Below are 25,548 nucleotides of genomic sequence, written 5' to 3'. Positions count from 1 at the left end.
AAGCCGTGTAGATACTTGGTAGCACGGAAGGAGAGGTTGCAGCTGTCATATATCTTTAAGCCCAGTGGAGTGTCTCTCCGCCATCTGATGCTGCAAATAGTTCTATGCATTCCATTTTTCACAAGTAAGCCACTGTGTAACTGCTTAGTCACAAGAAACGTCTGCATACAATCAGGCCTCTGAAGATGAGGTGTAACTGCGAGTTCAGATTTTGTATAGGAAGCTGAGACTCTCATTTATCGTGGATTTAATAACCAAACAGACTCTTATAGAGCAGCTCTGTGAAACAGCAATAACCAGGCAGGGGTCTGACTTGGCAACGATGCATTAGATCCACGATGCAAGGTTTTTAAAGACATTTTTGTGGACATTTTTAATGTGTACTTACAAAATCAGGACTTTGCCGTTGATTGCAGTCGCTGTCGTTTTAAAAAGAAACCGCTAGGGGGCGACATCACTTTATTATTTGTAGCTCACCACGGGAAAAGATTTCATAATAACAAATCATGACTCAGTAAAAATCTTGAAAGCATTTCTGGAAATAACGTGAATAAAATGGACAACAACAGTCGAAATCTGCACACTATTATTGTGTGATATATTATTGACATGATGACCTTAAAATCTAATCTATTTATAGAAATAGATTTCTATTAAAGCCATTTCATTGTATTTTTTTTGTTTTTTGTATGAATGTGACCTCCACAATATGAACGATACCTTGCTGTTGTCCACGTGCGTTGTTGCCTTCTGATACTCGCTTATTAAACATCCCGGAAAACCTTTTTCTTTTTTTTTTTAAAACATGTCTTTATATGAAAAAACCAGTGGGGGCAGCAGCGCGCCATGACTTAGATAATTTACAAAGAAACATCAAGAAGAAGAGTGACAGCTGCCAAAGAGCCACAAGAAAAGATGCATTAACAGATACCACTGTAATTAACACTTTAAATCACAGCAGTGCTGGTGATGAAAATCTTACTTTTGCATTCTGAATAAGTTATGTTCAGCTCTTTTGTTCAATAAATGAAACGTTAAAAAAAAAAAATGGTGTGTCTCTTTTGCTGCCGTAACTGGACCGAAGCCAGACGCCATCTTGCTTCCTCGGTCACTCTTCGCCATTGAAAGAGTCTCTAGCAGTTACCCACAATCCCCCTGTAACGTGTGACCTGTCTCTGGCCTTGGCGTGTACCGCGGTGCTGCTGGTTGTTGCTGCCCGCCGGTTGTAGCCCTCCGTTCACGGTAACTCGCTGGTGTTTCTGCCCGACGGGTCGGCCGGTAAACCTGGGAGCCGTTGGACGCGGAGCTGAGCCACAATGCTGAAATGTAGGGCAGTGTGGAAGAAGCTTGCGCCTCTTGCTAGAAACTCCTCCACAGTGTGCCGGCAGAATGTGAGACGATCAGGTAAGAAGCTGGTAACAGCAACGGCTGGCCGCGGTCCAAACACACGTTACCAGTTACACCCGCTAACACTCTATTAAGTCATTAAAACCTGACGGGCTCTAATCTGGCTGCCGCAACTTACTTAAACTGTTCCGACCTTCATGAAGCTGTTGCAAAGCTAACTGGGCTAATTAGCATACGTCAAGTGCCATTCTGACAGCTGCTTTAAAAAGACTTGTTTGTTTTATAAACCTGCCAGGAATCAGCTGGACTGAACATTAAGTCATGTTTCTGTCCTGTTTGGATGAAGGCGCTGAACGTTCTTACTGCCTTTTGTGACACTGGCCCACTGTGTGACTTGGATCAGTGGGATTTTCATTCCTCCACTACTGGAATAAAAAACACAAACAGGTCCTGGTGCACAGAAGTGATCATGAAAATATGAAAGTGATCACACACAAGTCTGTGTTTGGTGCTCATGAGGCAGCACAGATGTTCTTGGATAAACGTGTTTAACATCCAGGACTTATAAAGTTAATAGATTGATTTGCTTCTCGAGTCATCTTGGTATTGTGTTGGAAGTACACACACTTTTTGTGAGACCTTTTCTGCACTAGTGTAAAAACCATAGGGTTCACGATGGGTTAAAATAACAGAGTTACAGAATCTCCCTGCAGGCTACTTTCAACATGGTGGAAGAAATAAAGAAACTTATAATCTATTCGTGCCACACATGGTCTGATGCAGTGTAAAGTCCTACACCCTGCTACTCGCCTCACCATCAAGCCCCTGCTGCCCCCAATACCTACACATTCTGGTCATGCCCTTCATTACACACTTATTTCTCTCGATCGCAGCATGCACTGGTACTCCACTTAATCACAATGGTAGTAATCAGTAGCTGCTGTATTTGGGATCTTACCTCCCACTTGATCACTCTTAAAAGAAAATGTGGCAGATTTTGTCGCACTTGTCACTATATCAGCACAATGTTTAATTCTGCCCACTCCTCCAGGAATAAAAGACATACTTAACTTTATCAAGATGGAGAAAATCAGGCGCACATTAAATAATTCACTTACAGAATTCAATCTAAGATGTAGGCCTTTTCTTTTAACTTGCATTCCATTTACATTACATGTATGCATGTTGTATATTAAATCTACAGCTTAAGTTTAATTTGGAACACTAAAGCGATACAATAAAGAGCCACTGACTTTTCTTTGCATTTTCTAGCTGTTTAATATATTGAGGTTTTTTTTTAATATAACCGTTTTGCTAATTTCCTCATTCATTTAGTCATGTTTTAAGTAAAGATATGACGGCAAAGTTGGAAAATGAGCGATTGAATCCGCTCTCAAGCCACCTTTCACAGCTCTCCGTCGCCTCACATAAAACAACCTGTAAGCCCGAACAAATAATAACTTAAATACAGTGAAATCAGAATGTGTGAGCCAGTAAGGATATTAAAGTCTGGAGGTCCTGTGGGAGTGCATTCCACCTCTGTGTTGGCAGAGCACATAACAGGCCTTAGTCCCCCTGGTGGGCACAAGGAGTGCAGCAGAGGGCTTTGGAAGTGAGAAGCAGGATATTAAAGTCCATCCAAAAGCAGACCGGGAGTCGCTGAAGGAGTTTACGACCATCTAGAGATCATGGAGGGGTTCGCGTGCTAAAACATAGAGGCAACATGTCCGCGTGTTAAAAGTCATGCAGCTTTCTACATTTTCCTCTTTCAGGACTGAACACCGGCAGAACACCGACATGCGTACCCACGGCTCACATGTCCACGGGTCCAGCAGGCGGAGGGAAAGAAAACTACGTCTATGCCGTCCTGGTTGGCGTGGCGTCCGTGGGTGGAATCGCATACGTGAGTAAACTTTATCTCTTTTCTCTTTTTTTTGTGCAAAAGATTTCATATATGGTGTAAGCAGCCATTAACAGAGGCCACTGTTGGGTTTATTTATACAATTCTGTTTTAGAAGCTGCACATTTGTTGATGGTTGAAGCTGAAAGACAATAAGACGTGGATAGTTTTTATGATTTGTTTTTTTTTCTGTCCTGTTTGTGAGTGAAAGCGGTGCGTGTTTCATTTTCTCAGGCTTACCAAACACTGAAGGGAGACCAGCAACGATACGATGAGCGTATGGCAGAAATCGCATCCAGGCCACATAAAGCAGCCGCCACAGCAGCCCAGTCAGAGCCTCCGGGTGAGCTTTCTTTATAACCTCTTTTCAGTGGCAAAGAAATGCTTTCGCTGTTGCCATAGTTCTGGTTGGGGTAGTTTAGGAAAATCACTTTGCCCGTCTGTGTTTTAGCTGCATCCAATATTTTATTAGTTTAAGATCCAACTTCATTCATGTTAATGATTTAACTCTGGTTGGAGAGCCTTGTTATCTGCAGGCCTCATTGATATGAAGTCTGCAGGGGCACTCTTCTGGGTGGCACATTTGTTTGAATCCAAGTTGAAGGTTGTTTGAAGATTTAGCTGACTCGGCAATAAGCAGTTCTGCTTCCTCTTTACTCCTGTAGAGCAGCGGATCCTCTTAACTGTAAAACCCTGAAAGTACCCGGTTCTTGAATTCAATGTTTGATTTTTGTCAATTGTTCAGTGTTTTTAGGAATCCTTGTTTGTTAAACGTTCTTGTTTCCCCCCCCGCAGCCGTCCTTGAGCCCGAACAAAAAGCCCCTGAAGCTGAAGCAGCAGAACCAAGTGAAACAACTGCGCCGCCTACAGGTTATTAATACGTCTTTCTACATTCACATATGTGTGTTTAACATGTGCTTCCTGTATAACCTGCAGCTATGAGCCAGCGTGAAAGCCCTGGCTTATTTTTTTTAATAAGGCAGGCAATATAACCCAAAACTATTCATCTTGATCATGGAGTATTGTTTGTAGTACATGGTGTACTTTTAGCTAGAATGTCGGTCCTAGAACGTGTGACGCCAACTGTGAGGTCAATGGAACAAAATCCATTCGGCTTGTAAAACACACCTGCTCAAATACTAAAAATACAGTGGGTGCATGTTTTATACAGGAAGTACCCTTCATAGTCCAAACCAGCGCTGTGTTTGTTATTAACATCTGTGTCAGGAGACTGTGAGGTTAACTGCATGTACTTGTGACTTTATGTTGCATGTGTGTAGTTCACTATGGGGTTTTTTTTTTTTTAATGTGTACAGTACGGTGTTGTGCATGTTTCATTCTTTATTTGTTCTGGGATTCATGAAGTTGTCACTTTCTAACCCTGAAATGAACCCTTCGCACCCTCATGACAACATTTAGAAAACTCACATAGAATACTCTGTTTCTGAAATGGTTTTCTTTTTTTTTTTTTTTATTGAATTTTATTTGTTACAAATATGTTGGTTGACTCACTCTCATATTTGCGACTGTGTTCTGTCGTACTTTGCATCACGCTCTCTGGGGCTAACTCCATGTTGTTGTTTTTTTTTTGTTTTTTTTTTTATCCTTGTCTTCAATGTCATGTTTCAAACTGGCAGCTGCCCTTACATGTGGACGTTTCTAGTTTAACCGTCTGCAAACTGTCGGTGGATATTTCTCTCACTTCGATCTTATAGGAATTCAACCACAATCGGGGCAACTTCCAGTTAGTTCTTTTGTTTGTTTTTGTATGAATGCTCTTAAGAATATTCCTGGATGAAGCAGAAGAAATGCATGGATCCTGTTCATTTTCCCCTTTTAGTAACATGTTTAGACTTCAGTTTGAACACATGCTGTGGATTGCCTCAACAGCAGATGAGCCAGTGGGTGAAACCTCACCAGAAGAAACAGCAGCACCTGTAGTTGAGGAGGGTAAGAACTGTGAAGGAGGGGTTACAATCATAGAACCTTTAGAATTAAGTCTAATATAAGGTTACAAATAAAATTGTGATATGGGCACATTTTCTTAGTCATTTATGTTCCTGTATGTTTTCAGTTTGAATTGAGTCTGTCAAGTGGACACAGACTTCAGATTGGCAAAATATGGTGTCCACGTGTTAGCTGGCGTTTACCTCACAGGCTTTCTTTCTCACTTTAAACACTTTATGAGCAGAACCGGCTCCTCCATCGGAGCCGTCCCCATCAGAGCCCCCGCCACCCGTAGTGGATAGTGGTAAGAACTCAGTCAGACCTGTGCATGGAAACACCGATGTACATTTTCCACATCTCAGCTTTCATTTGTTCTCGTTTTGACTGGTCAATGATTCGGCTACACTAACAGAACCACCAGCAGCAACAGAGGCAGCCGAGCCTCAGCCCGAAGCTGCGGCTGAAGCAGCCGAGCCTCAGCCCGAAGCTGCGGCTGAAGCAGCCGAGCCTCAGCCCGAAGCTGCGGCTGAAGCAGCCGAGCCTCAGCCCGAAGCTGCGGCTGAAGCAGCTGAGCCTCAGCCAGAAGCTGTGGCACCCGAGCCTCAGCCCGAAGCTGTGGCACCCGAGCCTCAGCCCGAAGCTGTGGCACCCGAGCCTCAGCCCGAAGCTGCGGCTGAAACAGCCGAGCCTCAGCCCGAAGCTGTGGCGGTCGAGGCAGTGAGTGGTAAGAACGTCATCCAGCATCAGTTGGACTGGGGAACCGGGCAAACCTCATTATTCTTTCCTCTGTGATAATGTTAATGCTAATTTCCCACACCCTTTTCTCTTATTTTGTACTGGTAACTGGTTTCTTTTTCCCTTTGATTACAGATCCTCTCCCTGCTTGTTTCTTTTTCACATTGTTTGGGTTCTAGTAAAGATAAAGATTAATCTCACTCGCATTTCCTTATTTTTTTCCACCAGGTTTATTTATTGCCTCCCGGTGTCTTTGTGGCTGTTAATGAGATCAGGCACTGACTGGGTCTCCCTCCTCTCTTTTGCTTTTTTGCTTCTCTCTCTGTTGCTCTCTTGCAAACTCCAGCAGGAGACGCCACACCTTCCTCCCCCAAGTTGCCCTCACACTCGCCCTACCTCCTCATTGGAGGGGGCACCGCCTCTTTTGCTGCCGCCCGGTCAATCCGTGCCAGAGACCCCGGTGCCAAGGTCAGATTTCTCTCGGGTTATTGGCCAATTTGTTTGTTGGTTTCCGTTTCTCATCAGCTCTGTGACAGATTTGTTTCAAATGTGTTTCCAGGTTCTGATTGTGACCGACGAGCCAGACCTCCCATACATGAGACCGCCTCTTTCTAAAGAACTGTGGTTCTCTGACGACCCCAGTGTGACTGAGACGCTGCGTTTCAAACAGTGGAACGGGAAAGAAAGAAGGTGCGTTCAAAGCCCTCTAACCTGCTCTAGGTTTATTTACCTTCAGGGACTTTTATATTGTACGGTTTGCCGTTGATATTCTTTCCATTTTGTCTCATCAATTTCATTCATTCATACAGACCTTTTTTTCAGTTGGTTAATTGTTCTTGACAAGTTAACGTTGAGAAAGAAACAACTGAACCAGAAAGTCTTTGGGATTCATCTTTCAGTTTCAGAGACATGGTTCATATCCGCAAATACTTCTTGTAAATAGCAGAGAAAAATAGTTTATAGTTTTTATAAGTCGGAGTGGCTCTACACATTGGCTAAATCTTGTTCGCTTCAAGTTTATCTGTTGTTGGAGTCATTAACCGAGTTTATTAACTTGTTTCACCAGCTGTGCATGTTTTAATGCACATTTTCACATCACATCATGTTTTATAAAAACTAGAGCATTCCAGAGGTTTTAAAATACTTTGCCTTGCCACTGTAAATATATATATTTTTGGTCTTTTCCTGAAGTGACGAGTCACTATCAATCTGTCAGTTCAGGAATAACGTGGCTGTAAGGTTTACAAAAACAAAAACAAAACGGGCCGCCTCATAGGCCAGGCTGGGGCGAGCTCCAGACAATGTACAGTAATACCGTTACCTCCACGGGGACACTTTCGTTAATGTGAACGTGAAGTCTCGCAATGTTCCCAGAGATCATTAACCACCTGCATATACCACATATCCACTGGGTTTGCGAGGCGATATGACAGATAACAAACTGCTATGTGAATGTAGTCCGAAAGCAAGCACCACTTCCTGTGCAGCAAATTTCTTTAGAAGACAAAAATATTCATTATAGCAACACGTGAAGATTTGGTTTATTTTAGTCTTGCCTTGAAAGTAGTGAAACTTCAGCTCAGTGATTTTGATACTTCTGTATTTACTTTCCAGTATCTACTTCCAGCCGCCTTCATTCTACATAAATGCAGAAGAGCTGGACAAGGCTGAAAATGGAGGAGTCGCTGTTCTCCTAAGCAAAAAGGTTGTTTTATTGTTCTTTATCTCTGTCGGTCGGCCTCTACAGTCTGCTGGCACCTTAACCAGGAACAACACATGGCAGTAATTTCATAATTCTCATACCTGTGCTGATAATGCTTTCACTTCAAATCTTGTTTGTATTAAAGAATGTGCTTAAATACACTGCATTCGCATCTCAGACTGATAAGTAAACACATATATGATATATTTAAACTAGATTGAACTCATTTCAGGTGGTGCACATGGATGTGAGAGGAAACAAAGTGAAACTGGACGACGGGACTGAAATTTCATACGACAAGTGCTTGATTGCTACAGGTAAGCCTCCTCAGTGTTTGAATGGCTGCACAAGCTTAAGACCTGATGGAGGTTAATCTGCACCTTTGTCTTCAGGCGGTGTGCCCAGAAACCTGCAGGTCATTGAAAGAGCCGGAGAGGAGGTTATGAAGAGGACAACTTTATTCCGCAAGGTCAGTATCTAGCCACAAGGGGGCGGTAGCTTTATTACAGTTTTGCAACTCGTGTATGTGTATTATTTCAGTTGGAGAAACTAAGACAAAATGATTATCTTAATGACCAGTGACTCAGTAGATGCCCTCAAATGGGGTATTTTCCTGATGTGTCGTTTACTTTAATTGTGTGCCTCATTATGAACTCATTTTAACCGGATTGTAAATATTTGTCCCCACACAGATCGAAGACTTCAAATCTCTGGACAAGGTCTCCAGAAATGTGAAGTCAGTTACGATCATCGGCGGTGGCTTCCTGGGCAGCGAGCTGGCCTGCGCCCTCGGCAGGAAATGTAAGCATGGGACGGGGTAAAAGAGAACACTGACTGTTAACAGACCATACCTGTTGCTCACTTGTCAGCTCTCCTCTTTCCTGCTTTAGCGACTGAGAGCGGCCTGGAGGTTATCCAGATGTACCCTGAGAGGGGCAACATGGGAAAAGTGCTGCCTGAGTATCTGAGCAACTGGACAACAGAGAGAGTCAAGAGAGGTTCATGTCCCACTTTGTCATATTGCTAGGAGAAGACGACCGATCGTCTCTTAATCTGTTTTATTTTAATAATATCTATTTGTGCTTTTCTAGAGGGAGTAAAAGTCATTGCAGAGGCACTGGTGAAATCTGTGGCCTACAAGGATGATAGGTTAGAAATCTCTTTGAAAGACGGCCGATTGGTAAGTGAACATTCTGCCTGAAATAAACCCTGAGTCAGTAAAACGGCTCCACTCTTTTGTTACTTATTAACATCGGCTTCATGTTTCAGGTGAAAACCGACCACATTGTCGCAGCCGTTGGCCTCGAGCCCAACGTTGATCTTGCTAAGTCGTCTGGCCTGGAGGTGGACTCTGACTTCGGTGGTTATCGGGTCAACGCCGAGCTGCAAGCCAGGTCCAATATTTGGGTGGTGAGTCGCTGTGAAAGTCTCTTCCTTTGTTTGCTCATCGCTTTGTTCGGACCAGTGCTGATACACACCTTCTGTACTCTCCTGACTTGTGTTCGGTTTGCACATTTTAAAATATTTATAGTCAATTTAGAGTAACTGATTATAAATTGAAGATGTTGAGCTTTCCTATGCTAGGCCCTATGGAGCTGTTTTTCCAAAATGAATCATTTACTGGTGTGATTTAGGTTTGTTTTGTTTTTTTTATCCCAAATATTCCAGTGAGGCGCACTTTGTATGACACTTAGGGGATCAGCATGGTTTTTAAGTGCATGAAAAATGAAACGGATTCTCATTCCTTCTTTGATGACTGCGCCCTCATCAGGCCAAATCATGACATTGTGCTAGAAATTATTCACAGCAGAGGTTTATTCACACCTGTATTTTTTTTTTCCTTCTTTTGAAAGCCAATTGTTTGAGTCAACCTGTCGGCAATATTCAGCCCAAAATGAACCTCGGTGCTTCTGATCCATGCTGCACATCTTTTGACCCCCTCTGTGTTCAGGCGGGAGATGCTTCGTGTTTCTACGACATCAGGTTGGGCCGCAGGCGAGTGGAGCACCACGACCACGCCGTTGTGAGTGGTAGACTCGCAGGAGAGAACATGACCGGAGCCAGCAAACCTTATTGGCATCAGTCTATGTTCTGGTGGGTATCTGACGGCTTCTTGAACTTGTGTCTAAAATTCGAGCTGCGGCTGCAAGCCGTGAAATCAGTCCAAAGTGGAAATGGAGGAAAAAATTTGAATTGTTGATTGCACAGGTACACGTCCAGTGAATGCATTTAAATAAGTCAGCAGTGGGGCAGCATGTCCAATCCCGCAAATGACTCAGATGTAATCCTTTTAGAAGTCAAACGAACATGCATGATTGCTCTGAAGACTTGGGAAAACCATCGGGCTGAAATATTTAAAACGCCTTTAGAGGACATTAAGGTGAGAGCTGCTTGGAGAAGACGGTGAATTTATTATAGGATTGAAAAATGTCCGGCTCTGAGCAGTACTGATATGATCGCAGGAGGACGAGCAGATATTGAGGGAGTTTTCAAATATTGAACTACAGTGAGGAATGCAACTCGCACTCGTCTGATGAATGCATGTTGCTCGCTGCTGGTGCGCCAGGAGACACTGCTGACAACTGGGCTTCATTATGGGCTGCAAACATACACATGCAGGCCGATTCGTCAAACTGCTATGACTGACACACCAGGAGATCCTTATTTGATGTATTTCTGTTTCTGTCATTAATAGAGACTCAGATCATCCCATGATAATCATTAAGAAATGTCTTGCTCTATAAAGCGTGTACACATACACAAGATCAGGACTGGTGGGGAAATAAGATGAAAAGTTAACTTGCAGTCAAAATAAGTGTCATTTGTTTTTTTGTTGTCGTTTTTTTCACAAATTTAAAAGGGAAACAATAGTGTCGTGGTTAACACTCGAGCCTCATGGTGAGAATGTCCCAGGTGGGCTTGGTGGTTTCCATATACTCTGGTTTGTTACTGTAATACACAAACATGCACTTGAGTGGACTTTGCTCTATTTTATTTACTGGTCAACGGTCCGGGATGTTCCTGCCTTCAGTAATGGTCAGCTGGGATCTGCTCCAGTTGAATAAAGCAGTTTAGAAGATGAGAAGACGTCTAAATCAGAGCTTTGTATTGGCAACAAAATTCCACATGTGCCTAAAACATTTGGAAAGTACTGTGGTTGAAGTGTAAAGCTGTTTGACCGCGAACTATATTGTAAACACATTCCCAACAGTTGTAACACTACAATAATACTAAAGATGTGTCTATCTTAATGAACCATGAGTCTGGATGGCCGTGAATCAGTGCGGTTACTGCACAGCTTCTCTGGGCAGCAAGTAATTTGTCTAAGGTCAGTCGGCCATAGTGGTACTCCAGGTCATCAGTTATCTTCAAACTCATGAGCTGGGCTGGGGGGGGGGGGGGAATCATTCAAGCCTGGAGCTCAGCCCTGTTTGCTTTTTGTGTCTGTGTTGAACTGTGAGCCACACAACCATATACACTGTAGTTGTGAAGCTGCTTTGACATTAAAGCTTTGAAAGCTGGTAGTTGCTGTGCTTTCATATTACAGTTCAGTGAATTTCAGTTAAATCGTTTACAGCTGAGACATAAAGAAGATTTTGGTCTTTAGTTTTGATGGTTGTAAAACTTTTCTTTTCTTTTTTTCCCCCCCTGGGTCCTCACTGATTTGTGGTGGTTTTCTCACAGGAGTGACCTGGGTCCTGATGTTGGCTACGAGGCCATCGGCATCGTCGACAGCAGCCTACCGACAGTAGGAGTGTTTGCCAAAGCAACTGCCAAGGATACACCAAAGGCTGCCACTGAGGAGTCAGGTAAAGTCGTTTGCAATGGAGTCAAATTAAGGTGTATGCTGTACATCTAAAATAAACAGTGGCCATAAATAAGCTGAAGTGAGTGACTGAAAACAACAAGTGTCTTTGCGACTTTCAGACGAACACGGTTGTCATTTTCTCATCAAGGCTCCTGCTGCTGTAAAATCAGATTTACTCATGTTATGAGTCCACTGGTGTGAAAACGAGCAGAACACAGTCATGTCAGTGGTGCACTTCTCCCTTCATCATACAGATTTTGCTGTGAACCAGCAAAAGAAAATATGATGAAATTAGATTTCCTTTCATCATATCAGTCTTCATTCTGAATACCTGCAAGTTAATATGACAGCAGGAGTTTTATTCTAATCTCAAAAGTATTCCAGTTTTGTACGTTCACACATGTGGCAGAACATCAAAACATCATTAGCTGCTCATGAATTATTGCTGACAGGGAAGTCGACATGGTTCAGGATCTAACAGCAAATGATTTGCCGTGTTGTTTTGGTTCCTCTTCGCTCACAGATGAGTCGTTTCACAGTCGGTTTATTTGTCATCCGGAGACCATATACTGTTTAAAATCTCAACATAGAAAGCATGTTTATCCTTGTGCACAGTTACGTCTGTTGTCTTGGGCAGAGATTCCAAAAAAACTGATGCAGACTGGATATTAGTTTCATTTTGACTCTTACAGTTGTGGCTTTAGCATGCACATTGCCAGTGTTGTCAAAATATGAAGAAATGAGTGAAACAAAACCACATGTACAAGGATTATAAGATTATTGTGACACTTATATGACAAATAAACTGAATTTCCGGATTTGTGTGTGTTCCAGGGACTGGGATTCGGTCAGAGAGTGAAACGGAGGACACAGCCACCAGCCCAGTGACCTCCTCAGCCCCTGCTCCCACCATGGAGCACAAAGACGACTACGGCAAAGGAGTCATCTTTTACTTGCGAGACAAAGTGGTGGTGGGCATCATACTGTGGAACGTATTCAACAGAATGCCAGTCGCGAGGAAGGTACGTAGCGCTACGCGGTGCCGTGGCCCAGTTAGCGTCAGGGCGTTGAGTCGCTAACTAACCATAATGTTTTCCTTTGCAGATCATCAAGGATGGCGAGGAACACGCAGATCTCAACGAAGTGGCCAAGCTGTTCAACATCCATGAGGATTAAGACGACCGAGGCTCGTGGGCGGGAGTCACGCTTCACTGGAGGACTGAACTCTGACTGTCATTTCCACTTCCTTTAAGACGAGACCGATCATGCATACCAGAGGATCAATGTAAATTATATCACGTCGCCGAAATATTTTCATATTTGGAATTTGCATTTGCGGGGCTTTTGTTCTCGTTGGTTTCCTTTCTTTGTTTTCTTTTTGAGACGAACCGTCTTATGTTTCCGTCACCTGGACACGAGCCAGACTGTCGTTCAGTTTCTCCCCCATCAGAGTGGAAATGTTTCACATGGATTGTTGTTCCCATCTCTGTGTGTGATCAGAGCAGCTTTCTCTCACTAAAGCTGTAATAAAAGCTATTTTTAAACGGGAGTGAACCCATTATTTTCATTGTTTTGCTTTGAGATGTTGGTGCTGACAAGTTGACCTCCATTCTGAGCCCTGATTGTTTTGATGACTGTTTTTAAAAGTACGCGTGCTTGAGATCATCCACCCTAATCAATGTGCAGCCTGCGGCAGATTTACTGTGGTTTCTACATGTAAACTATCACAACTTTACCTTCGAATCGAGGCAATGTTGGAAGTGTGGCGTCTGCTTAACCAACTCATTGTCGTCAACAGGGTCGGGCAGACTTGTCGAAAAGGCACCTGACATGGAACATTTTTACATTGTGTGGATGTTTGATCCAATTAAAATCCAATGTGCTCTTCAACGAAATATCATTAAAATGAAGCTTGGCCTACTTTTCCTTTCCCGAGGTAAATGTGCGCAAGCATGCAGAATTTCTTATTTATTTTACTGTGGGCTGCTTGTTATTAGGAATGCATTCATGTTTTATATCCTCACACATTTCTTATCCTTTTTGACACCGTGGGCTTTGGAGCGAAGTGAGGAATGGCCTTTCAAGTGTAAGGCAAACACGTGCAGCCGTAACGTCCCTTCGCTTTCTTTGACATTAATTTTACATGAGTAAATGGCTGAACTGCCTCCCCCTCTGTACGGAGGAATAAACATGAGCCCTGCACATTCATATTTGAATTTGTGGGGCGATATGAAGATGAAATAATTAGACCAGAAACTTGAGGCGGTACAGCTGAAGATGACTAACGTCCACATGTGTGCTAACACTTAAAGGGATCTGTTACATTTGATTTTTAATTTGAACTTTTTTAATCTTAATCTTAATTTTAATATGCAGAAACAGTTGCCAACTCAGGGTTTGCCTTTTTGATTTTAATCTTTTTGCTCAACATTTTTGTTGACTTCTGCAATTCTTCCAAGCTCTTTCAAAGTAAAAATTGCACATTGATGACATATAATTCAGGAATGAATTGTTACATTAAACTTTGGTGGTGCTGCTGCTGGTATGTTTTGCCTTCTTCCTCTAGCAAAACGTACTTTTTTTAAAGCCAGCTATTCTGGTGGATGCTTTCAACCTGAAACTATAATGAACTGTGATACAACCAGACTTCAGCAAAGCATTTCACATATAAACAATGAAACCATATTTATTGTTATTTTTCTGTATGTGCAAATAATACAATGCATACATAAAAGTAGTTTAACTTTATCCAATTTGCAACCTTTAAGTTAGAAATGTGTTATGCTGGTCAATTTAATGATAGATGAGCATGTGTGAATGGAATATTAGAGTAGTGATTTACATTGTTTTAATATATTTAAGTCATTAAATGGGTCTCTATGTTGTGCTATTTTAATGAATTCACTAAAAGAGCTTTAATAACGTCCTTCAAGTACATATTATTGGCAAAGCAATATGTCTTGTTTGATCTGTACATAACTCTAAAGAGGTGGTGTTCCCATTTCAATGTTGTATAAATAGTTGCTTTACTTTTGGTTAATTTTATTTAAACTTTTTTCATCCACATTTTTTAAAATTAGATTTTCTTAATATGTAGATGTATGAAATTGACAATAAACAATTGCACACTTTCAGGTTCACATTTCCATGTGAAACATGTGTTGAAAATCCAACTCTTGAGGTTGACACAGGGAGCACAGTGGGGCCACTGCTCTGAAATTGCTGCTGTCTCTTTAAATATTCCTGCAGTAATTCCTTCAGCATGCATATGCCCATGAAAAAGAGATAAAGCTTGAAGTCATCCTCACAAACACGGCCAGGAAAAGAAAAAAAAAAAAAGAAAACTTCAGTAGGATTTGAATTATACAGCAGCAGCTTCCTGTATTTTACACCTGCACAGAAGGGAGGGAGGCTCATCCGAGTCCAGAGCAAAGAAAGAGTCAGACTGAAGTTCACTGCATCTACGCTCTTCACTTCCAAATACCATCTCTTTTTTTTTTTTTACCCCCAAATCCCTGGACTATCTGTTTTGTTTAACAAGAATGCTACTCCACATTTTCTGTTTGCTGTGGACTTCATTTCACTTTTTTCTACAAGGCAGGTAAGACACAGTTTGATATTTTAATATGCAGAAATCAGCCTCTCCTGTAATTCTATGTCATCTTCAGGCTGCATGCTTTCTTTAAACTTTATCAACTGTATTTATCATGGCTTGATACATGAGCCTGATGAAGAATATTTTACATCTTATCAAGTGAAAAACAATAATAAAGATGCAGAAGAAAGAGATAAAAAAAAATCTGCAATTTTACTGAAAAAGTTGTTTTTTTTTAAGACTTTTAAGACTCAATTACAAAACAGATTCAATTAAGCTCAAATGTAAGATATTATGCATCTTTATTACACACTTCGCCAGTCGGGAAACTGCAGGACAATCATATTCATTCATTTATGAAGAATTCGACAGAAGGGGAGCTGGTACATCACAGCTTGTTTGTTTGTCCCATCACTTGTTAGGTCTGTGCTGTGCAAGGAGATGAAGTTCCCCAGCAGGGCGGTGAAGCCCCCCTCGCCATCTGATTTTCTGGACAAGCTGATGGGGCGCACATCTGGATACGACGCTCGCATCAGACCAAATTTCAAAGGTAAACACGTCGTGGCGTGCAGCGGCAGGACCTCCTCCCTCAGGACAGGTGTTGTGAGGGGGGGGTGACACACAACAATCGGAGCAGTGAAGTAACACAAATGACTCACAGATGGGTCATAAGTGAGAGGTGCTGCAAGCTATAATATTGTCACACAGACGTGTTTCTCTCGTGCTGTTACTGCTTCCACGTTGACCCACTGCCTTAAGTTATGATATTCTTAATAGTCATCTCTTCCAGATTCTTCTCTCTTTTGACAGAAATGAGCAGTCGCCCTTGTGCGTTACCCCACAGGCCTATTTCAGTTCAGTCTTGACCCCCCACTTGTGAGCGGAGCAAGCAAATTCTCTCTGACATACTTCTCCATCAGCCTCAGGGGTCGCATTTCATATATATTTCATACTTGCTCCACATCCCTGTCAGTGCATGCTGGGTAAATCCCAACTGATTATCTATATATACACTAATGTTACTAAAGTAGAATCAATAAATCATTGCCTCTTAGGAAATGAAACCCTGAAATATTTAGAGTTACGTTGGTCGACAGATGGACCTACGCTGATGGGAGCGCACTGGAAACGACAACACAATTTCATGCTGGGTGTCTTGGATCAGAGTGTTCATCAGGACACATTGTGGCACATTATGAAGAGAACAAGCAGATGTTATTTCACAGGAACACTTTGGCCCTTACTGCTTTCAATACTTCATGTGCTTCTCTTGCAAAACCTCATCAGTGGACTTTACCAAAGGGACGTCGCTGTGATGTATGAATCTTGCTTTCTGCAGGTCCGCCTGTCAATGTGACCTGTAACATCTTCATCAACAGCTTTGGATCCATCACTGAGACAACCATGGTGAGAAATTCCTATTTTATGACAAACCTTTACCAAGAAATATGTCTTGCTCTAAATGTCACGGAGAAAGATGTCAGCAGTAGCAGTAGAGCTAAACATGTTCATCAGATGTTTCTTTTATAAACTTGAATTTCGGCAACAATGTCTCCGCGTGTGCGTCACTCTTGACATTTGAATCACAGTGACTCGCCCACTGTGGGCTACAGATGAAGACCTAATGAACTTTGACATAGCTGCTGCTCGCACCACCATGATGTGTCTGAACTCGTATGTAGGGCAGTGAAAGGAAGGGGAAATAGTTTTAAGCAATTTTCTCTTAACAGCGAGGGATTCCTCATTTTAGTTTAGGTGCAACAAATGAGCTCATCATTTCTATCGTCCCGCCGGACACTCGTAACTAAACGTGATTCCTGCGCATAACATAAATAAGGTACTTTCATTGGGTGTGAACCATTTTTCGGAATATTGCACCATAAAGACATGACAGCATCACACAGCGGCTGCAGACTTTCTGAATTTACAGTCTTGATATGAGGCTTTTGTCATAAAACATCTTAACCCGGCTCGTGTTTAGGCACACCATCTTTCGAAAATCATTTAAACTGATAGACATTTGGTGATATAATGTAAAACCTGCTGGAAATAGCGACAAGAAGATGGTACATTGCTGAATATATTGGATCATTGATTTTAGCAGAAATCATGTTTTGGTTGGAGCTTTACATTTATTAATACATTTTTATTTTCTTTGTCAGTATTTATTGAACGATACTTCTGGACTGGAAATTGAATCAACCTGAAATTAAAGCAACAGTTTCCTCGGCTATTTAGAAACAACATCATGAATTTGAGCTCTGAAAACACAACACACAGTCTCATGATTCCTATGTCAGAATCAATTTAACCCTTTCAACTCCAGAGGTCCCTGCACAGGGACCAAGCTGTATTCATTATTAAAATGCAACCTGCCACCACATTTTCTATGTAGCTGAGGGTCGCACATTTGTGAAGTGGCCGCCCGTTGCAACCATGATTAAAATGGATGCAACATTGCGGCGCTTCACTGTAAGATGACTGAGTTGTACTTAAAATCTAAAGTGGGTTCAACAACAGCCGACTGTGGGCCTGGTAACTGAATGTTTTGTGAATGCAATGGAGTCAAGTTTGTCCATGAATAAAGCAGATCCCAGCTAACTATAAGTCAAAATGGGTAACAACCTGAAAAGACCACCACGTGACAAACACAGAGAGACAGACGGTTACATACACTTGCAATCCTAAAGAATATCAAGACGATAAAATAACAACCGATGTTCAGGAGGAACATTTGAAGTTTGAACCATCCAGAGTGCCACTACTACACCACTGTGTGACCTGAACTCAAATCAAAATGTTAAGATAAGCTTTTGTGGAGTACTAAAGTCTTAACTGAATAGAAACACCCCGATGACCAAAACTTTTTAATTTAAAGCATCTCTTTTACACAAGAAGAGTTCTGCTTTTCATTGTTGGTTGGTCCAAGCAGCTGTTAACAACAGAATCATGTTATTATGTGAAAAACATGACAAAGCATGTGAAATGTGTAATTTGGTTCAAGCCCTGTTGGAGAGGGCTCATCCTCCCAGTCTTTGAAAATCCCAGCTGTAATTTACAGTTTTGGTTGTTTGGAAGAAAGAAAAAGAGACTTTTCTTTTGGAATTTACTAATTTTTTTGGTGTTAGGGATAAGGAAAGTACTATAAATAGTCTAATTTGTCACCTCTGGATAGCATAGAAAATTATCCATCCACCTGTTTTAACACACTTTCATTAAATTATGATTAATTAATAGCTTTAATCATCGTCTTTAGAGTTTATTATATAATATCAACCATCATTTACTCTTTTTGTCAACTAAGGACCCATTCTTTATTTAACAAACCCATGAGGGGCGTCTGCGGATTGCCTGGTTTGTTCATTTATTCAAGTTTAGAGTTTGGGGGAATTGTGCATTTGCCAAAATACTTCTCAGAGAGAGCCATGAAATATTAACTGATGAAGTTGTAAGGGGAGTTTTCTGTCATGCAGGTTATGAGCACTCAGGTTTGTCAACGTTTATTTCTTTGCTTTTATTTCTCACAGAGTCAGAGTCCGTGTTGTTACTGCACTACTTGCTGAAAGAGGCTGCAGGGTTATTTGTTTCTTGAGTATTTTTTCCTTCTTATTTGATTTTTGTTAAAGTAATTACATCTGTTGGCAAGTGCCAAATAGTCAAATGTCACTAAATATGTTCAACAAACTGTCCAAAATATACAATCCTAACATTCCCCTCAGCTATATCATAAATACAAATATTGCAAATTTGACATTCATACACTGTGCCAAAACATTATGAATGCTGACAGGTGAATGCTGATTAACTTTGTTTGGTATGAGACTTTATAGCAGCAGACCAGTCAGCTACACTACAACTACAGCTACGCCACGTAGCAATGGGAGAAGGTGGCGTCTTCTGATGAAGGATATTTTATCCCATGAATGGTCAAGTGCCCTTACCTGTGAAACACATGGCATGTACTGTGGGGGAAAAGGCAAGCCATTGGGAGGTAAAGATTTCTGCCGGGAAACCTTCAACCTTGCCATCCACACACGTGTTACAACGTTACACCATGAGCAACAGAACTGTACTCATTTATGCTATTGACCTTTTTCAGCAGGATGATGCACAAATAAGCCACAAAGCCAGAATGGTTTGGGGATTGTAAAGAGATTCCGACAAACAGGTGTTGACTTATCCTCCTAATTCTCCAGATCTCAGTCAAATTGAACGTCTGTTGTATGTGTTCAACAGACAAGTCCAATCCACTGACACGCCAGCTTGTATCTTCACAGATTTTTTGCTCACAGCAAACATTCAAAGAGTCTGAGATGTTTTGGCAGCTAAACGTTGACCTCTACAATATTAAGCAGGTGGTCATAAAGTCATGACAAATCCATGTTTAACCTAATAACTCCTAATAATGTTAACTTCATACATACTGCAGGACTACCGGCTCAACGTCTTTCTGCGGCAGCAGTGGAATGACCCCCGGCTGGCATATAAGGAGTATCCAGACGACTCTCTGGACTTGGACCCTTCAATGTTGGACTCGATCTGGAAGCCGGACCTGTTCTTTGCCAACGAAAAGGGTGCAAACTTTCATGAGGTCACAACCGACAACAAACTGCTCCGGATCTTCCAGAATGGAAATGTCCTCTACAGCATCAGGTGACCTCTTTTCTGTAGTGTCACTCCGACTGAATCAGCCACCCTGATTCTGCACTACCAGCCTGTACAGACCCATTATCGGTAGTTTGTCAGGTTGCCCAGTGAATCTGAACTTCTACTTATACAAGCTGTCGTCTAAATCTCTAAGTGTATGGTCCACTACATGTCGGTTTCATTCCAGTTCGGCTCGTTAAACCATAACTGCAGGCTAAAAGATAATCAGGTCAGTAATGTGTCACTAAAGCAGTGGTGAATTGTAGCGTAATAGTAAGCAGATATAATTAGAATAAAAGGAACAAGAAGCAGAGCTCCATTAGCAATTCCATTAAACATGAACTAAACCCTGGGTTGTTTTGCTGGTGACTGAGCTTCAAACACGACCCGTGACACTGAAAACCACACAACACAAATATGATCATTAAACGCAGATTAAAAAAAAATGACAAACAAATGACTAAAATTTGCTTTCACTTGTGTACATACTGATATGAAACAGCGGCCCAAGTTGACTCTAAACAAGGATCATTTTTGTTCCTGCTCTCAGCTTATTTGAGCGAGAGGCTTCACTTTGTCCTTGTAGGAAAAAAAAGACAGAAGGTGCTTAAAATGCGCAGCAAAAGACATCACGAACCCTCAAAGAAAGCCATGACAGCCAAAGAAACTCAGTATGTTATCAGCAAAGTGCTTGCCAACACCTGCACTAAGTAATGGGGTGTTCTTTTATAAATCTCGATCTTTGTGTCCTGCAGGGAAACACTCTCCTTTTTTTTTTCTTCTTTTACAGTGATGGTGGTGTTCTGTTCTCAGCCCATTTTATATCAAGCCCGCCATAAAGGCTGACATGTTGACTGTCAGCAGCTGTCAGTCCTTTCAGCTGTTTGTATAGGGTGCTGTGGGACAGAAAGATGGAAAGGAGGACAGGTGCCAGAAAGGTTAGAACTGCTTGATGTGACCCTTAATGTAGGGTGAGCGTGCAAAAAGGCTTTGAGTGACACCTGAGCGAAAAATAGCCAGCGCAGTGAGGTTTAGAAGTGCTGGGCGCCTGGGTTTCCACTCACTTTTTTTTTTTACTACTATGTAAGTGTAGCACCTTTTTGTTTTACACCCCACTTCAGTAGCATTATGGTGTTGCTGCCTCTGTTTTCAGGCTGACACTGGTTCTCTCCTGTCCCATGGATTTAAAGAACTTCCCCATGGACAGCCAGACATGTACGATGCAGCTCGAAAGCTGTGAGTTTGTCTTTCAAGCTTCAAACATATGCTAAAACCCATAATACATATGCCTTGTTGTAAATTTATTGTATGATATCATTTTTTTTTTCTCTCCTCCAGTTGGCTACACTATGAATGATCTTATTTTTGAATGGCTGGATGTGGGAGCTGTGCAGGTGGCTGATGATCTGATGCTTCCTCAGTTTGTGCTAAAAGAAGAACAAGGTCTGGGATACTGCACCAAGCACTACAACACAGGTACACAACATGCGATAATCTGCCATCTTTAAACTTCTCAAATGTTTTGAATTTAAATTTCTTGTTGAATAGATTGTGCTGCACGTGATTTATTCTAATTCATGCAAAGCGCACTAAATTGCTTTTTGGACTAAATCTGTGGTACGTATAAACTGGCCTTGATAATGTCATTCACCTTTAAATAAGACAGCCTGTACCTCTGTTCAGGGAAATTCACTTGCATCGAGGTCAGGTTCTACCTGGAGCGTCAGATGGGCTACTACCTGATCCAGATGTACATACCGAGCCTGCTCACAGTCATCCTGTCCTGGGTGTCGTTCTGGATCAACATGGACGCAGCTCCGGCCAGGGTGGGACTGGGAATAACCACAGTGCTTACCATGACCACACAGAGCTCTGGGTCCAGGGCGTCCCTGCCAAAGGTCAGCAAGCTGATTTGTGGTACTTTGGTGTAAAAAAAAAAAAGAATCACACATAGTGTATAATAATGTTTAAAGCTGTGGTTTCAGCAATTAAAACTTTAAAGTGTTTATATAGTCGCCACACTACTGGACTGTCCCTGTAAAAGTAACGGGGATCCATAAAAAAGATTTAGTAAATCTACAAAGAACGTTTATGTTATCGTTTTTTTATTTCCATAAAATTTGACATACCAATATTATACTGTATGTATTTCCAATTAAAGCTTAATAATCATGTTTCTTTTGTGGATATCAAAACCATATCATTCATTCACTGTTCATTTATTAAAAATGCATTAAACTTTCCTAACACTGTAAACTGTACAGCAAAAAAAGCAGGTCAGCATGTACTACTGTAGTACACACAATCACAACAGCAGCTGATCACATATTACGTCAATAACTAAGGTTTACAATAAAGAAACATCCATCCATATATAAAATGATACACCGTATTAAAGCTCAAAGATCTCAACCAATACCAACATCACATATTACTGCAATACGTAAATAATAGATATTTAGAAAAAAATTTAATTCATTCTACATGATAGAAGTTGCCTTTTCCTTTGTTTTGAGTTTTCCTAACGATACTCCTTTTGCCAAGCCGTTGTGTCCCTGTGCCATGTCAATCTGTTTCACTGCCCACGTTCACGTTAACCCAGTGCACTTGGTTGTGTGTCTGCAGGTGTCCTATGTGAAGGCCATAGACATCTGGATGGCGGTGTGCCTTCTCTTTGTCTTCGCTGCCCTGCTGGAGTACGCGGCCGTCAACTTCGTCTCGCGCCAGCACAAGGAGTTCTTCAGACTGAGGAAGAAGCTCAAAGAGCAACAGAGGCAGAGAAACGTGAGCGCATAACCCACCCACTCAGCCCCTTGGGCGACTGTCACCTGCTATTCCCTACGCCCAGCTATGCACGGGCCACAATTCCGCTACGTGATGCTCCCCCGCTGAGAAATAGAGACGGCGCTGACCTGTAATTAATTCCTCATCACCTCACCCCGCTGTTGGCTGCATTTTCTTATCATCTTGCGGCTTCACTTTGAATACCATGAGAAGAAGAAACACAAAACAGGCCAGCACACCTTTTAAATATAAAGTGTTTCCTAAATGCAGCAGTGTGACAGCAGCATGGGGGATTCATTAATACCTTTTAATATTAATACCACAATGAACAAAACATCTGCTCTGAACCTTTGCATTTATTCATTTATTTATTAATTTTTTGTGTGTGTGTGTGTGGGGGGGGGGGGGGGGGGGGGGTATGCAATGCGATTGAAATTTGCGCTGACTTTAAAACATTTATGCAGCACGGCTGAGTTGTGTCACGGTTGCATACTGTTCAATCAGTCCGTTCCGTTTGATGATTAAATTTATGTGCTGCACTTTTCCCCTATCAGCAGGGAAGCGGTGACAGCAAGGCAAAGGGAAACAACATGTCAGGCAACAATGCTCCTCATGGAAACGCAGCCCAGCAGTGCAGCGCCTGTGCCAGGGTACGCGCCGCCGTATTGTTCAATAAAACACCAGCCAATCACCGAATCAAAGCTTCTCCCTGTCATCACGCTGCGTTGTGTGTTTGTTTTCCAGGAGGAGGAGCTGGCACAGCAGGGGTTCCTCTTTCAGAGTTATGGCCTCGCCCTGGGAACGGGGACCGCACCAGAAATGGATGCGACACCCATTTTTGCTGATCTGCCTCCCGGTTTGGGCTTCTACGACATACGCAGGCGCTTTGTGGATCGCGCAAAAAGGATTGACACCATCTCCAGAGCCGTGTTCCCCATGAGCTTCCTCATGTTTAACGTCCTCTACTGGCTCACCTACAAAGTCCTGCGGCACGAGGATGTCCAGGCCACGCTGTGACGACGCACAGACTGAGGACCATGAACACACTGGATACCTTTAATCCGCCTCTTTTGACTGAAACATTAACGTGCTGAGAGGCCTCAGCTGAGCCGTGCAAGATGCACCGTGACGGCATGTCCAGTGCCACCGGGGAACTCCACGACATGGAGGACTCCATCGGTTCTTCTAAATGTTTAATACTTCCAAAGAAATGCACTTTTTATTAGCACTGATGCTTTAAATATTCACAATTTACAGTGTGTGTGTCTACAGTTTGCATTTTGATCATATCAGCTCACATGTTTTTCCTAAGTTCACAGGGATTTGGACTCCTCTATCGGGCCTTCATTGTTTCTACAGACATCGATGTTGACAGTGTGTAAAAATACATAAAACATACATCACTTCTTTTGCAACTGTGCTGTGATTCCCATCTTAACTTTGCTTTATGAGCCGGGAAAAACATGATCCAGTGTGTAACTTCCGTCATAGTGTTTGGTCTCTAGGAACAAATACTATCTTCTTATAAGTAATTTAATATTACCAGTTGAGTTACATTATGAGTCTTCTCATAGGAAATTGATCATAATAAAGAGTGGAAAAAAGACGCAATAACGTTTTTGAAATGTGTTTGTTGTGAAAGAAAACCTTGAACAAAACAGTAACCCCAGATGTAACTAGATATTGTTCTGATTAATGCTGTTGTGTCAGTAAATATTCTGGAATAGTGGTTTTCAAAGTGAGGGGACAAAAGTTTGATATAAAGAAAAAACTGGAAGGTATAAGCGATCAATTATTTTGATGTAACACATATTTTTTCGAACTTAATTCGGACAATGCATTTATTAGAATAAAAACATCTAACTAGCAGGAAAAGAGTTTTCATTGCTGAAAATATTTTGTGCACATTAGGTAATGTAACATTCAACCAGGTGGAAGTGAGATGAAACAATGTGCCGCAATCTGATACAAACTCTGAGAAGGGGGCTCATAACTCCCACTCTTTGAAGAGCCCTGGTTTTGACAATTGATATATTACTTAGAATATTCCCCTCAACTAAACCAGTCTTGGGTTATCAGATCTGGTGCAATCACATACTTGTCAGTCCCTCCAAAAGAACCTCTTACTTTCCCTTCACATTTAACACAAATAAATGATGGCATTAACTCTACAAAGATGTTTAGTGCAATTTCAGGTGGGTGAATGTCTTATTAAGCTGCATGAAAACAGTCATTAAACATATTGCTTAGCTTGTACTAAGTTCCTCAGGGTTTGAAAAATGGGTGTTTCTTTCTTTCATTTTTTTTTTTTAAGGAAATTTTTTTGTTTTTGTCCAGCCAAGTTTAAAAGTACAATAGATTTTTGACTGTGTATTGTTTCTGAAGAAACAAAATATGTTCCAGAATATGTTCCAACTCTTTGTTGGTGGTACATGTAAAAATAAAGACATGTTTTCATTTTAAATATCAATCATAATGTAACTCTCGTTTGATTCATACCAGTTTTGAAGCATTTATTTCAACTTTGACATGAAGTGTAATTCTGCAACATCATTTCTTTGCCTAATCATCACCTGCGTTCCATTTACTAACCATGACTTTCTCTAATGGCCAAACTATCTCATCAGCACTTGAATTAGTTTTGTCCTCCTCTCCCTCTAATGCCTTTCTCATTTCAGGTTATTATTAGTCCTCCCTCAGCTCAAATGCTGAAAATGTCCCTGCGGGCGCTGGCTCTGGAGCTTTCTTCATGCCATACTCAGTACCTCTCAGTGAGTGTGTGATGTTAAGATATTGCTTTTCGGCATGCATGTACCTGCGCTGTGATCCATTAGTAGAAGCCTCTCATTTTAAAATAAATCTTATCATAAAATGAAGCTATCATGAATATTTCATTTCAAAAGTAGCTGTCACATGCATGTGGTGCACGGCTGCACTGATTACCAAGAGTCTGTATGAAGCATATCTGATTTTATTCCACCAAAAATATCTTTAAATGATGTTCGATCACTAGTTGTTAAGTTTGTTGACTTTAATCAATCAGACCTTGAAAAAAAAAGAAAAGCATCTTCAGTTTAATATTT

General features: G+C 41.6%; 2 protein-coding genes across 4 annotated transcripts; both read left to right on the top strand.

Annotated features, from left to right (window-relative positions):
* Positions 1-1,155: 1,155 nt before the first annotated feature.
* On the top strand, positions 1,156-13,983 carry aifm1 (apoptosis inducing factor mitochondrion associated 1). 3 transcript variants are annotated; one of them, XM_080483649.1, is made up of 20 exons: positions 1,156-1,404; positions 3,120-3,250; positions 3,482-3,590; positions 4,043-4,117; positions 5,138-5,197; positions 5,439-5,498; positions 5,607-5,918; positions 6,276-6,397; positions 6,489-6,619; positions 7,544-7,634; positions 7,864-7,948; positions 8,024-8,100; positions 8,324-8,432; positions 8,522-8,629; positions 8,723-8,811; positions 8,901-9,041; positions 9,583-9,725; positions 11,316-11,440; positions 12,274-12,461; positions 12,544-13,982. In XM_080483649.1, exons 1-20 carry the CDS (start codon positions 1,317-1,319, stop codon positions 12,613-12,615), a joined length of 2,316 nt encoding a protein of 771 aa, XP_080339775.1. In that variant the 5' UTR covers positions 1,156-1,316; the 3' UTR covers positions 12,616-13,982. The 3 variants fall into 3 exon arrangements, with proteins under 3 accessions (XP_080339775.1, XP_080339776.1, XP_080339777.1); XM_080483650.1 differs by lacking the exons at positions 5,138-5,197; positions 5,439-5,498; positions 5,607-5,918 and having other exon boundaries at positions 12,544-13,983; XM_080483651.1 differs by lacking the exons at positions 5,138-5,197; positions 5,439-5,498; positions 5,607-5,918 and having other exon boundaries at positions 6,279-6,397.
* Positions 13,984-14,742: 759 nt separating this feature from the next.
* LOC308122132 (glycine receptor subunit alpha-4-like) lies at positions 14,743-24,933 on the top strand. The gene is made up of 10 exons (XM_080483792.1): positions 14,743-15,040; positions 15,457-15,584; positions 16,374-16,441; positions 19,464-19,687; positions 20,835-20,917; positions 21,020-21,157; positions 21,365-21,579; positions 22,307-22,465; positions 23,020-23,115; positions 23,210-24,933. The coding sequence occupies exons 1-10, from the start codon at positions 14,982-14,984 to the stop codon at positions 23,480-23,482; spliced, it is 1,443 nt and encodes a 480-aa protein (XP_080339918.1). The 5' UTR covers positions 14,743-14,981; the 3' UTR covers positions 23,483-24,933.
* The last annotated feature ends 615 nt before the right edge of the window (positions 24,934-25,548 follow it).

Source organism: Lipophrys pholis (genome assembly GCF_963383615.2).
Source record: "Lipophrys pholis genome assembly, chromosome: 16".
NCBI classification, from domain to species: domain Eukaryota; kingdom Metazoa; phylum Chordata; class Actinopteri; order Blenniiformes; family Blenniidae; genus Lipophrys; species Lipophrys pholis.
This window is presented reverse-complemented; position numbering and strand designations above follow the sequence as displayed.

Excerpts from the sequence above, each read along its gene's own strand:
- aifm1 (XM_080483649.1), top strand. The coding sequence starts at position 1,317 with ATGCTGAAATGTAGGGCAGTGTGGAAGAAGCTTGCGCCTCTTGCTAGA. Across the intron at positions 8,433-8,521 it reads CTGCGCCCTCGGCAGGAAAT|CGACTGAGAGCGGCCTGGAG; the intron begins GTAAGCATGGGA and ends TTCCTGCTTTAG. Across the intron at positions 9,726-11,315 it reads TGGCATCAGTCTATGTTCTG|GAGTGACCTGGGTCCTGATG; the intron begins GTGGGTATCTGA and ends GTTTTCTCACAG.
- LOC308122132 (XM_080483792.1), top strand. The coding sequence starts at position 14,982 with ATGCTACTCCACATTTTCTGTTTGCTGTGGACTTCATTTCACTTTTTT. Across the intron at positions 15,585-16,373 it reads CATCAGACCAAATTTCAAAG|GTCCGCCTGTCAATGTGACC; the intron begins GTAAACACGTCG and ends TGCTTTCTGCAG. Across the intron at positions 19,688-20,834 it reads AATGTCCTCTACAGCATCAG|GCTGACACTGGTTCTCTCCT; the intron begins GTGACCTCTTTT and ends CTCTGTTTTCAG.